This window comes from Euphorbia lathyris, chromosome 7 (genome assembly GCF_963576675.1).
Source record: "Euphorbia lathyris chromosome 7, ddEupLath1.1, whole genome shotgun sequence".
NCBI classification, from domain to species: domain Eukaryota; kingdom Viridiplantae; phylum Streptophyta; class Magnoliopsida; order Malpighiales; family Euphorbiaceae; genus Euphorbia; species Euphorbia lathyris.
The window spans coordinates 484504-500118 of NC_088916.1; the positions used below are offsets into that span (position 1 = coordinate 484504).

Sequence of the window (15615 nt, forward strand, 5' to 3'; positions counted from 1 at the left end):
TGGTTGTCTCAAAATGGTCATTCAACTTTAATTTGTCTCAATAAAATCACTCAACTTTGAATTTTGTTTCAATTAGATCACTCCGCTGATTTCAATAGTTACAAGACATCGAAATAATGAGATGGACGACACGTTAACATGAGACAATTAAGATCTCTAACCGAAACAAAAAGTGACCGACACAGATCAGTTATTTTATGAAAAAATATTAAATTTTGTTTTTTTTCCCATAAAAATAACTGATCTGTGATAGCCAGGTAGCACATACATAGATGTTACGTATCGTTTCGGCCTGAGATATGAATTGACTCATACTGACTTGTCATCTATATCATCATTTCGATACTTTTTGGTCATTGAAATCGTCAGAGTGACCTAATTGAGACAAAATTCCAAGTTAAGTAATTTTATTGAGACAGATTAAAGTTGAGTGACCATTTTAAAACAAACATGTAAGTTCAGTGACCAATGACGTATACGTAAATGTCATATGCAATATCGGTCAGAGATACAACATGTGATCATTCCGATGCTTTTTAATCAGCAAAATCGCCAAGGCTACAATTAATCTTGCTTGAAAACGTCATTAAATTTACATCATTTCATACGTTATAGCTAAATCTGCTTTTCGTTTGAAATGTTATGTTAAATTTAGCCCTTACCCCTATTTTTATTGCATAGATATACACATTAGGGATGAAATGATGAAACATCATCACTCAATTCACGTCCTTTAGTTTCAAATGGGAAAAACATCAGACTAACTACTGATATTGCTATTACTATTTCAAATAATGTTATGGCTTCTACCACGTGGCAACCGTTTACCAGTCCGACCGCCACCATCGGGCAAATTACCCCGCCGATTCTACCCACCGCGCTTGCAACTCCAGCACCGGTCGTCCTCACAGAAGTTGGATATAGCTGAGGACAAACAAATTTATACCATATCAGCAAATTTATACACCAAATATTTAAGCTCAATGCTGCACGGAAACCCTTTTTTTCCATGTTTAGTTCCGTTTCAGTTTCTTTTCCGTTTTCACTACCATTTCCTAGAAATAATGTTTCCTTTACGTTTTAGCTTCGTTTAAGTTGATACCAAGAATACTTTTTAGGCAAACCGCATTTTTAAGTTACCTCAACTTCGCATATTTGTGCGATTAAGCTTCTCGACTTCAACCTTGTTCTATTGAACTCCTCATCTTTATAATTGAGGTCTTACGAGACAAATAAAGAATATTGTATGCATCATAAAAATGCACGACATAGCAGACAAAGATTCATTAACGCTACAAAACTTAATTTCTTAATATCAAAATCATCAAACTTTACATTTGATTTCTCTAGTCCTTTTATCTAGATTCCGGCATTGGCAGTCATTGGAAAAGCCACGTGGGCCAAATTTTTATACATCGATTAAAAAATAATAAAAAAAATCCATTCAATTTCATTCATCCAATTTTTCACATCAACAGAGCCTAGCAATGTCAAACTAGGTATTTTTTAATTCATGTGCAAATATTGTCATACGTGTGTTGTCCATGTGTCTTTCTCGATGACTTATTGTCAGAATCTAGACAAAACGAACTACAGAAGAAATCAAATGCAAATTTGGATGATTTTGATGTCAACAAATTAAGCTTTGTGACATTAGTATTCCATTCTTGATACTTGGAGGACCACAGGTGTAATTAGACACATTTTGAAGTTAATTACACCTATGGTCCTCATAGTATCAGGAATGGAACATTAACGCCACAAAACTTCTATTTCTTAACATTAAATCACCAAACTTCACATTTAATTTTTTAGTAGTCTGACAGGAAAAGTAAGCCATATTTTTATACAACAACAACAAAGCCTTAGTCCCGAAATGATTCGGGATTGGCTAACATGAACCATCATATAAAACCGTATTCTGGTTCATGTTATAAGATGTGGCTAAGTTTTACGTTGACCGCCACAAACCTACCACAGCCCTCCTCCTTTGTCCAGGCTTGGGACTGGCCCTCACAGGCGGAGTTTATGCCATATTTTTATACATGGATTAAAAAATAATAATAAAAAAATACATGTCAGTCAACCCAATCAAGTCAACTTCATTAATCCTCTCCCTTACAATTTTTCACATCAGCCGAGCCTAGCAATGCTAAACTAGGTATATTTTTTTATTTTTTAATCCACGTTCAAAAATCTGTCATACGTGTTTCGTCCACGTGCCCTTTTCGGTTATGTTTATTACCAGACTTTGGACAAAATGACTACATGAGAAATCAAATGCAAAATTAGGATGATTTTGATGTTACAAAATTAAATTTTGTAGTATTAATGTTCCATTCCTGATACTTGAAGGACCACGGATGTAATTAACCTCGTAAAAAAAAGTGCCTGATAGAGTTGACCAAAAAAAAGTGTGCACCATGAAACATGCATGACATCAAGGTCAAAGAATATTTTTTATACAAACAACTCAATTATACCATGAAAGGGTGCTTGATGAAGAAAAAAAAAGGTAAATAATTTATTAGTCCCTTAGTTTGTACCTAACACACTGTTTAGTCCCCTATTTTGAAAAACACATTTTAAGATCCCTATCTTTTGCAATATTAACCTTGTGGTCATTTTATCTATTTTTTTAGATTTTTAACCGAACATATATTAGCTTTTAGGACAACCACGGTACAATACAAGTTGACCATGTTATTCTGTTTTTATATATATATCTATTTATGCTAAAATATAACGATTATAAGTCTAAAAAAACTAGACAAAAGGATCAAAGGATTAATATTGGCAAAAGCTAGGGACCTTATAATGTATTTTTCAAAATAGAAGGACTAAACAGTGTGTTAGGTAAAAAGTAAGAGACTAATAAATTATTTATCCAAAAAAAAGAGCTCAATAGGTTCCAATTACAAAGTTCCAAGGGTTCAATAGAACAAAAATAAAAGTTGGAGGTTTAATATTACAAATGCTTAAAGTTTAAGGACTTAATAGCACAAACATGAAAGTTCAAGGGCTTAAAAGTGTGTTTTGCCCGTCGCACTATGCGTCTCCGCTAAGCGAGGGACCCACCACAAGGGTGTATTGAGGACAAGCCTTCCCCTCCCAATTTTTTTTTTGGCAAGAGGCTGCTTGTAAGACTCGAACCTGTGACCTCTCGGTCCACGACAACAACGGTTACGGTTACACTAAGGCTCGCCCTCATATGTTCGGCTATTTTATGAATTTCTTCTCTAATATATACTAAATATAGCTAATATTAATTTTATTTCTTATTTTCTTAATTAGTTCTTTTCCGGGTTAAATGCATGGCTGATAACTACAATTTCATGGTTATTTCAAAATGATAACTCAATTTTCAATTTGTCTCAATAATATCATCCAATTTTAAATCTTGTCTCAATAAAGTCACTACGGGACTTTAAGAGCAAAAAGAAACTGAAAAAGTGATGTGCTGCCACATCAGCAGTATTCAACTTTTATCGCTGACCGAAGTGACACGTGACTGCCACCTAGCTGACAACCACATGTCATCTAGATGGCATTCAAGTGTCGTTTTGATCAGTGGTAAAAGTTGACTAGTGCAGATGTGGAAACCACATCATATTTCTGGTGTTTTTTGCTCTTGAGGTCGCCGCAGTGACTTTATTGAGACAAAATTTTAAGTTGAATAATTTTATTGAGACAAATTGAAGATGAGTGACCATTTTAAGATAACCATGAAAGTGTAGTGAGGAACGGTGCATTTAACCCGTTCTTTTCCACTAATTTATTTCCTTCCTTCATTATAGACTTCTAGTTTTTCTAAACTAGAATTTGAAATCTGCTGCAATAGTTATTATCACGATTTTTTTAGCATATTTCTGAATCGGTGGGATCGGCCGACCTGACCAATTCACCATCGATTCCAATGATTATGTTATAATTTAGATTCACCCTATAGATCCAGCTCGAAATAGAGCTGAATCAAACCGAATCGTAAGATTTCAACAAGAAAGAATAAGAATAACGAGAGAAAAAGGGAATTTACCTCTGGACAATATATACATGCTACTGTAAAGATTGCCGACGACCACATGCGAGCTCCGAACAATAACACTGTTTGCAAAGTTGCAGGCTGCTCGTAAACAAGTGGCAAAAGGAAAATACAAGCCAAAACCGACATGAATATCATCGAAAGCTTCCGACCAACTCTATCCAGAATCATTGCGCATATAATAAGCCCCGGAAGCTCTGCATTCAATATCGATTTGTTAGTCGAATATTGATTCAACCAATGAAAAATTCATATTGAACTATGTTGCACGGAAACTCTTTTTCAATAGCGTTTTGTGTCCGTATCCGTGTCCGTTTCTTTGCAATTTTTTTTGGAAATAACGTTTCTCGGTATCCGTTTCCGTTTCCATTTCCGTGCAACATAGACATTGAACTATTTATTATGCAAAACAACAGGTTAAATGCATAGTTGGTCGCTCAACTTTTATGGTTGTCTCAAAATAGTCACTCAACTTCAATTTGTCTAAATAAAATCATTCCACTTTGAATTTCATCTCAAAATTGACCGAAATGACACGTGGCTGCCACCTAGCTGACCCACGATTACACCGAAGGATTTGGGTCGTTCCTAGGGTCGGTTGACCCTTTCTAGTGGACTTGGACCTTTCTCTTGATTGGGTCTCAGGTGTTTTGGCTCAATTGCCACATCAGGAAGTATTTGATGTGAGTTGCTCTAACGTTGTTGCGGAGAGGAGTCGAGTGAGATTGCGGTTGGATCAAATCATGAGTCTGATGAGTTGACGTCAGCGAACATATGATGTGGCAGTCGTCGGAGTCACTTAATTGAGACAAAATTCAAAGTTTAATGATTTTATTTAGACGAATTGGAAGTGAGTGGCCATTTTCACCGACCAATAGTGCATTTAACCCGCAAAACAACGGACGAAAAAAACTACAGAGCTAGATTTGCAATACCTGCCAAACTAGTGATGAATACATCAGCATAAAGGCTCTCATCGTGGAGATTTTCCGATTGCAAGATAGCTGAGCCACATTTGCTTTTTCCGCCACTTAGTTCCGAGGTTAGCAATACAATCCCGTAATACGAGAATGCATTCGCAAAGTACAAGATCCACAAGAGAAATGTTGTTCGGATCAACTTTGATGAGAAAAGAATAAAGAAAGACGAGAGACCGGAGACCTTTTCTTTATTTGAGGAGACTAGAGGGCTACGGCACGAAGAATAAGAGGGATCGTCTGATCCGATTATATTATCGCAAACAAGCATCCCATTTGGGAGCTTTGTTTGGTTGACTAAAGCTATCTTCTGTAGAATTTTTTGTGCATCATCTGTTTTACCTTTTGTGCAGAGATACCTCGGGGACTCCGGTACGAAACGGTAAAAGAGAAGCAGTGAAAATGATGGTAGAGAGGAAATTCCGAGTAGCCATCTCCAACTCATTCTTGGCATCACAATCTGCAAAATCATAATATAAATGCAATTAATTGAGAATCCATTTCGTGTCCGAGTCCGTTTTCATTTGAAGGCTATTTTATGAAGGTTATGTTTTAAAAATAACGTTTTCCGTGTTCATTTCTGTATCCGTGTCCATCCAACATAGGATGTAGGTCACTAACAAGCCTAAACAAAATGTTTGTAACATCTGAAGGGGCATAACCCTATCTTCGCGCCACGTGCTTGTCGAAATTTCGACTTATAGCCTTGAACTTTATCCCCTCTTTTGATTATTGTTGAAATTCAGCTCCTCATTGACAACACTGTTAGTTGTGCATGACACGCGTTGTTAAGTTGGACATCCAAACATGCTACTTAACGGCACGTGTCATGCAACGAGGAGCTAAATTTCAACAATAACTAAAGTACAAGGGCTAAATGTCCGGTAAATTACATACGCGATGTACAACCTTTTTCCTATTTCACACTTCGGTGTACAACCTTCAATTTTGCACACAAAAGTGTACTACCTTTTGGTGACCTCCCACTAAAGTGTACAATCGGTAATTGTGACGGGCCAACACGAAGTAAACGCGTCACGTCAGCAATTTGACTTCTATAAAAGTCAAATGTTGACCGGTCAACGCAAAGTCGACGCGTCATGTCATAAAAGTCAAAATTACTGACGTGGTGCGTTGGCCGGTCACAATTACCGGCTGTACTTTTTAGTGGGAGGTCATCAAAAGGTTGTACACTTTTGTGTGCAAAATTGAAGGTTGTACACCATAGTGTGAAATAGGACAAAAGTTGTACACCACGTATGTAATTTACCCGCTAAATGTCTCACATTCTGAAAGTACAAGGTCAAAACTGCGTTTTTTGCCTGCTTAAAGGGAATGGAACTTATGCAATAATAAGATATAAGTAAAGCTTCAATGAACTTTAACTGGAAAATGCATCTACAGAAAATTATGAGCAAGTTTACCGAAAACATCACCCGAAAAAAGTCAATTTCTAATAACAATTCATGGAACACAATTTATATGCTGCTCCCTGTCTTGCCATGAATTATGTTAGTAATTTAAGAATTTATAAAATACGAATGTCAGAATCAACTATCACGCCATACGATCATCATCATGAACTTTAATCATTAGTCCAATAGTCCAAGTGAACTCGGAAAAATTGTTGGTCAAGGAACAAAGGGTTTAGGGTTTAATGTCAGAATCAACTATCATGCCATACGATCATCATCGTGAACTTTAATCATTAGTCCGATAGTCCAAGTGAACTCGGAAAAATTGTTGGTCAAGGAACAAAGAGGATTAAATGTGAGGCATGTAGCAGAAAATTATCACACCAAATTAAAGGCGGCTAAACTTGCGGGGGAGAACATAAACTAAACATCACTGATTCGTTGAGAACTTTAGCATCTCACACCAGAAAATATATTGCATGTGCTTCAACGTAATTCTTAGAAGTCTCTACTCTATAATATTTGGGTAGATCTCTACTGCTACTAAAAGAAGATGAAAAATATGTATTACGAAATTAATATGAATATCCGAGTCTGAAAGCCAAAGGATCAAAAAAGTAAGAGAAGCGTAATCAGATAAGTTAAGGAACGAAACATACCCAAGCAAGTGAAGCCTCGAAAATTGTTCCGAGTGTCCAGAACGTGGAATACACAACCATCCACATGCCTCTATTTGAAGCAGGAACGAACTCTAGAAACCAAGAGGAAAATACAGGTGAACCACCAAGCCCGACACCGACCAAACAACGAAGAGTCACCAATGATATATAATTTGGGGAGAAAGCACTTAGTAGTCCTGCTATACTTGTTAGAATCGTTGACCCGAAGATACCTTTCCTGGATTCAGCAATTCAAAAGATTTCATGTAAGCTACTCAACTCCAAGTTTTACAAGGCCTAGCGTTAGTTATGTATTCAATTCAACTATTGATGAATCATTTCTCAAATGCTCGAGATTGTTTCAAAATGGCCAATATCTCAATAAAATTATTCAATTTTGAATATTTTTCTCAACCAAGTCACTCCGGTGACTTAAAGAGCAAAAAGACACTAGAAAAATGATGTGATCAACTTTCACCAGTGACCGAAACGGTACGTGGCTGCCACCTATATGACACATGTCCATCTAACTGACCGAAAAGACACGTGTCAGCTAGGTGGGAGCCACGTGCCGTTTTTTTCACCTAGGTGATTGGAAATTCAAAACATGATTGAAATTCATATTAACGTTTTGAAGTTGACATGTGTCATATAGGTGGCAGCCACGTACCGTTTTTTTCACCTAGGTGATTGGAAATTCAAAACATGATTGAAATTCATATTAACGTTTTGAAGTTCCAATCACGCGCTGCCACATGGCATTTAAGGGGTTATTTGTTCCAAATAAGCAAGTTGAGGGGTTAGTTGTAATGTTTTAAAGTTCAGGGTCAGTTGCAGTTTTTGAACAATTTGGAGGGCTGGGGATGTATTAGGCCCAATAAAATCATTCTAACTTTGAATTTTTTCTCAATCAAATCATTCATTTCAGAGATTTCAAGAGCAAAAAGACACCGGAAAAGTGACGTGGCTGCCGCATTAGCATTAGTCAAACTTTAACTCATGACCTAAACGGCACGTGGCTGCCACCTAGATGACACATGTCTGCCACCTAACTGATTGAAAGGACATGTGTGAACTAGGTGGCACCCACGTGTTGTTTCGATCCCCGGTGAAAGTTAACTACTGTTGACAAGTGTCAGCTAAGTGGGAGCCACATGCTGTTTTGGTTAGTTAGGTGATTGGAAATTCAAAACATGATTGAAATTCAGATTAACGTTTTGAAGTTCCAATCACACGCTGCCACGCGACATTTGAGGGATTATTTGTTCCAAATAAGCAAGTTGAGGTGGTTAGTTCTAAAGTTCAGGGGTCAATTGGAGTTTTCGAACAATTTGGGGTGCTGGTAAGTATTAGGCCCAATAAAATCATTCTAACTTTGAATTTTTTCTCAATCAAATTATTTCGGAGACTTCAAGAGCAAAAAGACACCGGAAAAGTGACGTGGCTGCCACATTAGCATCAGTCAAACTTTAACCGGCTGCCACCTAACTGATCGAAAGGACACATCTGAGCTAGGTGGCAGCCATGTGCCGTTTCGGTCAGCTAGGTGGCATCCACGTGTCGTTTCGATCACCGATGAAAGTTAACTACTGGTAACGTGGAAGCCACGTCATATTTCCGGTATATTTTTGCTCTTGAAAACTAGGTATCAAAGTGTGAAACATCCAAATGACTAAATCTTTTCTAATAGTTTTGCATTACCAGAGATGATGATACAAAAACATTGAACAAATGGCTAATCTTTTCTTATAGTTTTGCAAAACCGAAGAAAGAAATTAAAATCAACGACCTTTAAGCTCGTCTCGAACATTTCAATCATAAATCATTGAAGATGCTGATGAAGAACTTTGTAGTTTAAAGCAGCAAACTGTAGATAGAAAGGAAACAAAAACCTGCCTCCTTCCATAGTTATCAGATATAAGACCCCAAGAATACGCTCCGAATAGCATACCAACAAAAACAACACTTGTTATTGAACTCTCTTGATTTGAGGAGAGTTCCCACTCGGACTTCACAGCCAGTCCGACAAATGATAGAATCATGATTTCCATGGCTTCCGCGAATAAACACATTCCGGCATATGAAAGCACACCTGCTTGGAATTTCCCAAATCCTACAGCTGCAAGTGCCTCATCTAGAGTGTACACAACACCTTCATCCATCTAAACCAATTAAATAACAAAGTCAGCATATTCAACCTCGTATTTCATTAGAACAATTCGCTTCACATCCAATCACAAACAAAGAATTAATTCTATGTTGCACGGACACTCCTCTTTAGTAGCGTTCTCTGCATTTCGTGTACGTATCTGCTTTTTATGGCTATTTTATGAAGGTTATGTTTTAGGAATAACGTTTCTGATTTCTGTTCCCATGTCCGTATTAAGGCTATTTTATGAAAATTATGTTTTGTCAGTTTCCGTTTCCCTATTCATGTCTGTGTCCGTGCAACAAGATTATATTTATCACCAAACTGCAGGATAACTAATGCATTCAAAAAGCTAAATAGAACCATATATTACTGCAGAGTAACCATAAACTAGAATAAATTTCTACCCACGTTCTGAAATCATATCAAATTTATAATTTTGATTATCTATGGCAATGTTATCAGATCGTGAATCCTACAATTCGATTTGATTCAGCTGTATTTCGAGCCGAATCTATAGGGGAAATCTAAATCATAACAGAATCAGATGTGAATAGGCGATTCCACCGATTCAGGAAATATGCTAAAAAAGTCGTGATAATAACTACTGACGCAGATTACAAATTGTAGATTAGGAAAACTAGAAGTATCTAATGAAGGAAGAAATCAAATTAGTGGAAAAGAACCAATCAGAAATTTGAAAGATAAGAAATAAAATAAATTATAATTAACCCTTAACAAATCAAAACACAAGTCCCATCCCATCCCATTCAGAAAACGGAACTTTGCTTTGCGTGGTGCCACATTAGATGAGCAGAGACAAATTATCAACTCAAACTAGTTCCATTCCATCATTATCAAGTTGACAATGAGGCGAAAAAACAGAGTTAGAAACTCAAACTCTCCATCTCCACTAAGTTAGTAATACAATTGAGCAATTAAGAACTTCGTAACGGCACGTGCAAAACACTTAATTGCATGCAACTTACTTTTTTTTAAACTGAATGATTAATTGACTGCATTTTAAGCAAGCTGCGGAGGCTATCACGACATATTGAAAGTTCAGGGCAATCAAGCTTAAGCGATAAATTCAGGACACGCAAATGATGTATTAAGCTTTTTTTTTTTATAATATTATGAATTTGAACTGAATTCAAATCACCATTCACGGTTCACAATTCACAAAATGAGTATTTCGATTCACAAGTTGAATTTCGATTTGACAACTACTACTATCTAAAGCAAACAAATTAGTAAGAAATGATCTAATCAGTATATATTATCACGAGCTAGCTACCTATAAAACCCACAATCCCGAATTCATTAGAACCATGTTTATTCCAATCCCGTCAATAGAATTGTATTTCCCCCATTTCCACTGTAACTTGAATCAGTACATAAGCTAATTAACACCATTAATTACTAGATTATCAAAAGAACACACTAATTAATGTGGCTTAAGTAGAATAAATTTCTACCCAATTTTGATCATCTAAAGCAAACAAAACCAGTAAGAAATTATCTAATCAGTATATATTATCGCCGCAAAACCACAATCCCTAATTCATCAGAACCATGTTTATTCCAATCCAGCCAATAGACTTGCGTTTCCTCCTTTTCCACTGTAACTTGAATCAGTACATAAGCTAATTAACACCATTAATTACTAGATTGTAAGAAAAAACACTAATTAATGTGGATTAAGTAGAATAAACTTCTACCCATATGAACAGGAATCATACAATAATCATAATATCTATGAGCAGAAGAAAGAACATTAAACAGATGATACCTTTTCTGAACTTGAGAGAGAAACCCTAACTTGTAAGTATTTGATTGCAGAATCAGAATCAGAAAACACCATTAATTACTAGATTATAAGAAAAAACACTAATTAATGTGGATTAAGTAGCATAAATTTCTACATAATTTTGATTATCTAAAGCACACAAAACTAGTAAGAAATGATCTAATCAGTATATATTATCACCGCAAAACCACAATCCCTAATTCATCAGAACCATGTTTATTCCAATCCAGTGAATAGAATTGTGTTTCCCCCTTTTCCACTGTAACTTGAATCAGTACCTAAGCTAATTAAGAATATAAATTACTAGATTATATAAACAAACACTAATTAATGTGGATTAAGTAGAATAAATTTCTACCCATACGACAGGAATCATACTATAATCATAATATTTATGACAGGAATAATAACGAGCCCCTTATTTTTCCTCAATCGAATAAGATTTTGACCACTCGCCTTTCTGTTGACTTCCCATATGCAATGTTTCTTTTTTGATAGCCCATTAGCCACATTGCCTATGGGAAGTCAACCAGAAGGCGTGTTGTCCTCACGGATAAATATCTGCTCCAATCCATGAAAAACAAGGGGCGCTTTATGTCATTTTCAGGGAGTTAGAGTGACCAATGGGTTGTCCTTTAAGCTCAGAGGGCAAAATGACCAAAATTGACAATTTTAGGGGGCTCCCGATGGTTTAGGCCTTTTATTTTTTTTTATAATATTATGAACTTAAATTCGGACGTAGAGCGCTTGATGCGCCCGTTAGGAGAACCGAAGAGTGGCAAAGGGATGTAGTGGTGAGGGGTAGGGGAAGACCTAAGCAAACTTGGAGGAGGGTGATCGAGAGTGATATGAGTTTACTGGGAATTGAGGAAAATATGGTAGTGGATACGACGGAGTGGAGGGAGCGAATCACAACTTGATTTTCACGGTTTTATATGATGGTTCATGTTAGCCAACCCCGAATCATTTCGGGACTAAGGCTTTGTTGTTGTTGTTGTTGTATGAACTTAAATTCGATTAACGAGTGAGGATTCCCAATTTCGTGATGACTGATTCAGGAAAAGAGGATTTTGATTCACTAGTTGAATTCCGTTTCGAATTTCAATTTGACAACTAAGAAGTGATCTAATCAGTATATATTATAACCATCTATCTATAAAAACCACAATCCCTAATTCATCAGAACCATGTTTATTCCAATCCAGTCAACAGAATTCTATTTCCCCCTTTTCCACTGTAACTTGAATTAGTACATAAGCTAATTAAGAACCACAAATTACTAAATTATAAGAAAAAACACTAATTAATGTGGATTAAGTAGAATAAATTTCTACCCAATTTTGATCATCTAAAACAAACAAAACTAGTAAGAAATGATCTAACCAGTATATATCATAAAAACCAGAATCCCTAATTCACCAGAACCATGTTTATTCCAATCCACTCAATAGAATTGCATTTCCCCCTTTTCAACTGTAACAAACAAAACTAGTAAGAAATGATCTAACCAGTATATATCATAAAAACCAGAATCCCTAATTCACCAGAACCATGTTTATTCCAATCCACTCAATAGAATTGCATTTCCCCCTTTTCAAATGTAACTTGAATCAGTACATAAGCTAATTAACACCATTAATTACTAGATTATCAAAAGAACACACTAATTAATGTGGATTAAGTAGAATAAATTTCTACCCATATGAACAGGAATCATACAATAATCAAAACATTTATGAGCAGAAGAAAGAACATTAAACAGAGATACCTTTTCTGACCTTGAGAGAGAAACCCTAACTTGTAAGTATTTGATTGCAGAATCAGAATCAGAAAACACCATTAATTACTAGATTATAAGAAAAAACACTAATTAATGTGGATTAAGTAGCATAAATTTCTACACAATTTTGATTATCTAAAGCACACAAAACTAGTAAGAAATGATCTAATCAGTATATATTATCACCGCAAAACCACAATCCCTAATTCATCAGAACCATGATTATTCCAATCATGGTCAATAGAATTGTGTTTCCCCCTTTTCCACTGTAACTTGAATCAGTACATAAGCTAATTAACACCATTAATTACTAGATTATAAAAAAAAACTGCATGCAGAAGGTATGTTACACACCCCTTGAAAAAGTAAAAGGACCAAAGTCGGGGTACGGGGTTCTAATATCAGAGAGGATAAAACTGATACACTTGAGCAACTAAGAACTACGTGTGTGTGTGTGTGTGCGGTGTCAATTTATTTGACTTTTTCAAGGTAAGTGCAACACACTTGCCTTTTTTTACAACCGGATTATTAGTTACCTACATTTTAAGCAAGTTGAGAGGCTATTTGTACATTTTGAAAGTTCAGATGCTCAATCAAGATTTTTAGACAAAATGAGGATTCCTCCGATTCACGGGTCGAATTTCGATTCGACAACTACTAGGGTGTAAAGCAAACAAATTAGCAAGAAATGATCTAATCAGTATATATTATCACTAGCTACCTATAAAACCCACAATCCCTAATTCATCAGAACCATGTTTATTCCAATCCAGTCAATAGAATTGTGTTTCCCCCTTTTCAACTGTAACTTGAATCAGTACATAAGCTAATTAACACCACTAATTACTAGATGATACAAAAAAACACACTAATTAATGTGGATTGAGTAGAATAAATTTCTACCCGTATGAACAGGAATCATACAATAATCAGTATATATTATCACCAGTTACCTATAAAAACCACAATCCCCAATTCATTATAACCATGTTTATTCCAATCCAGTCAATAGAATTGTGTTTCCCCCTTTTCAACTGTAACTTGAATCAGTACATAAGCTAATTAACACCATTCATTTACTAGAATATCAAAAAAACGCACTAATTAACGTGGATTAAGTAGAACAAATTTCTACCCATATGAACAGAAGAAAGAACATTAAACAGATAATACCTTTTCTGAACTTGAGAGAGAAACGCTAACTCATAAATATTTGATTGCAGAATCAGAATCAGAATCGGAAACCTTCATTTAGCGGGGAAAGAGCACAAGAATCAGAGAAAGCAGAGGATGGGGAAGTTATATAGTGAAAGAAAGCTTACGTTTTGTTTTTCCATTCAATTTTGGGTTTTGACGAAACGTGAAAGATTCAAGTCAAAACGTGTCGTTTTAGCACATAATACAGACAATTATTTTGTTTTTTTTAATGGATATAGACAAATATCAAATCATCATATACAATCGGTGTTGTATAAATAAATAAGTATTTTGGCTTGACCAATGACAAGTTTTTACATTAAATTTTTTGTAAATTAATAATATGAGATTATAAATTTTTATTAATTTATAAGGATATTAATTAATTAATAAATTAATAATTATTAATTTATTGTATAATGAAACTGAGGGTAATTTGGTATTTTTGGAATCAATCACGAAAAATAAAGTAATTATAGCATCAACTACTCTTTATAAATTTTTTGTTGCAATTTGACAAGAGTATACCAGAACTTTTGAATGCACTGTGAATAGTTAGAAATGAAATTCAACTAGATTAAATTTTAAGAAAAAATAAAATGTTATACATAGAGTCAGCAGGCCAAGAGAGGGGGTTGTGAAGCTGAATACTGATGGTTCCTGCCTCAGTAACGGTAAGATTGCGGCTGGAGGTGTGCTTAGAGATGTAGGGGGCGTCTGGCTTTCTGGGTTCTCCCAGAATTTAGGGTTGGGTTCTTCCTTTTCTGCGGAGCTCTGGGCTATTCTTACTGGAATCAATCTTGCTAAAAGGCTGGGTGTTAAGAGGCTCTCTGTGGAGTCTGATAATTTGGAAGCAATCAAAATGATTTCTGAGAATCATTCTATGGGTCTTAACAGTCGCAACCTCATCAATTGGGTTCTTCCTTTTCTGCGGAGCTCTGGGCTATTCTTACTGGAATCAATCTTGCTAAAAGGCTGGGTGTTAAGAGGCTCTCTGTGGAGTCTGATAATTTGGAAGCAATCAAAATGATTTCTGAGAATCATTCTATGGGTCTTAACAGTCGCAACCTCATCAAAGCTATTATAAGGCTTTGCTCCTCCTTTGAGTTCGTAGAGTTCAGACACATTTTTAGAGAGCAGAATCGTGTTGCTGATCGCTTGGCGGCGGCGGGCCATGAAGGGACGTTAGGCGTTACTACCCTTCCTGTTTCCCCTAGTTTCATCTCTCATCTTCTCTTAGAAGATAGGATTGGGGTTAGCTTCCCTAGGCTAATTCCTGGGTAGTTTGTTGTTATTCGTTTTTCTTTTCCTTTTCTACCAAAAAAAAAAAAAAAAATATTTTGCTAAATTATCCTAAATATATATCTATATATATTTAACATATGTATTTGAGAAATTATTAATTTACAGAGATAATAAAATAATATATTTATAAAGGATTGTCCAAAAAATTTATTATCTTGGTAATTTATTAAAACTGATCCTTTTTTGAAGGCAAAAAACATTTAGGCCCCTTATCTTTCATTTTTTGGTTTATTAAGCCATTGGTCTTTTATTTAGATACATTGAGCCCCTGATCATTTATT

General features: G+C 35.6%; 1 protein-coding gene across 2 annotated transcripts; it reads right to left on the reverse strand.

Moving 5' to 3' along the window:
* Window positions 1-377: 377 nt before the first annotated feature.
* On the reverse strand, window positions 378-14159 carry LOC136235802 (organic cation/carnitine transporter 7-like). 2 transcript variants are annotated; one of them, XM_066025835.1, is made up of 6 exons: window positions 11035-11131; window positions 8990-9255; window positions 7094-7331; window positions 4978-5479; window positions 4037-4239; window positions 378-924 (listed from the first exon to the last, which is right to left on the reverse strand). In XM_066025835.1, the coding sequence occupies exons 1-6, from the start codon at window positions 11104-11106 to the stop codon at window positions 691-693; spliced, it is 1515 nt and encodes a 504-aa protein (XP_065881907.1). In that variant the 5' UTR covers window positions 11107-11131; the 3' UTR covers window positions 378-690. The 2 variants fall into 2 exon arrangements, with proteins under 2 accessions (XP_065881907.1, XP_065881910.1); XM_066025838.1 differs by lacking the exon at window positions 11035-11131 and adding an exon at window positions 14006-14159 and having other exon boundaries at window positions 429-924.
* Between the last annotated feature and the right edge of the window lie 1456 nt (window positions 14160-15615).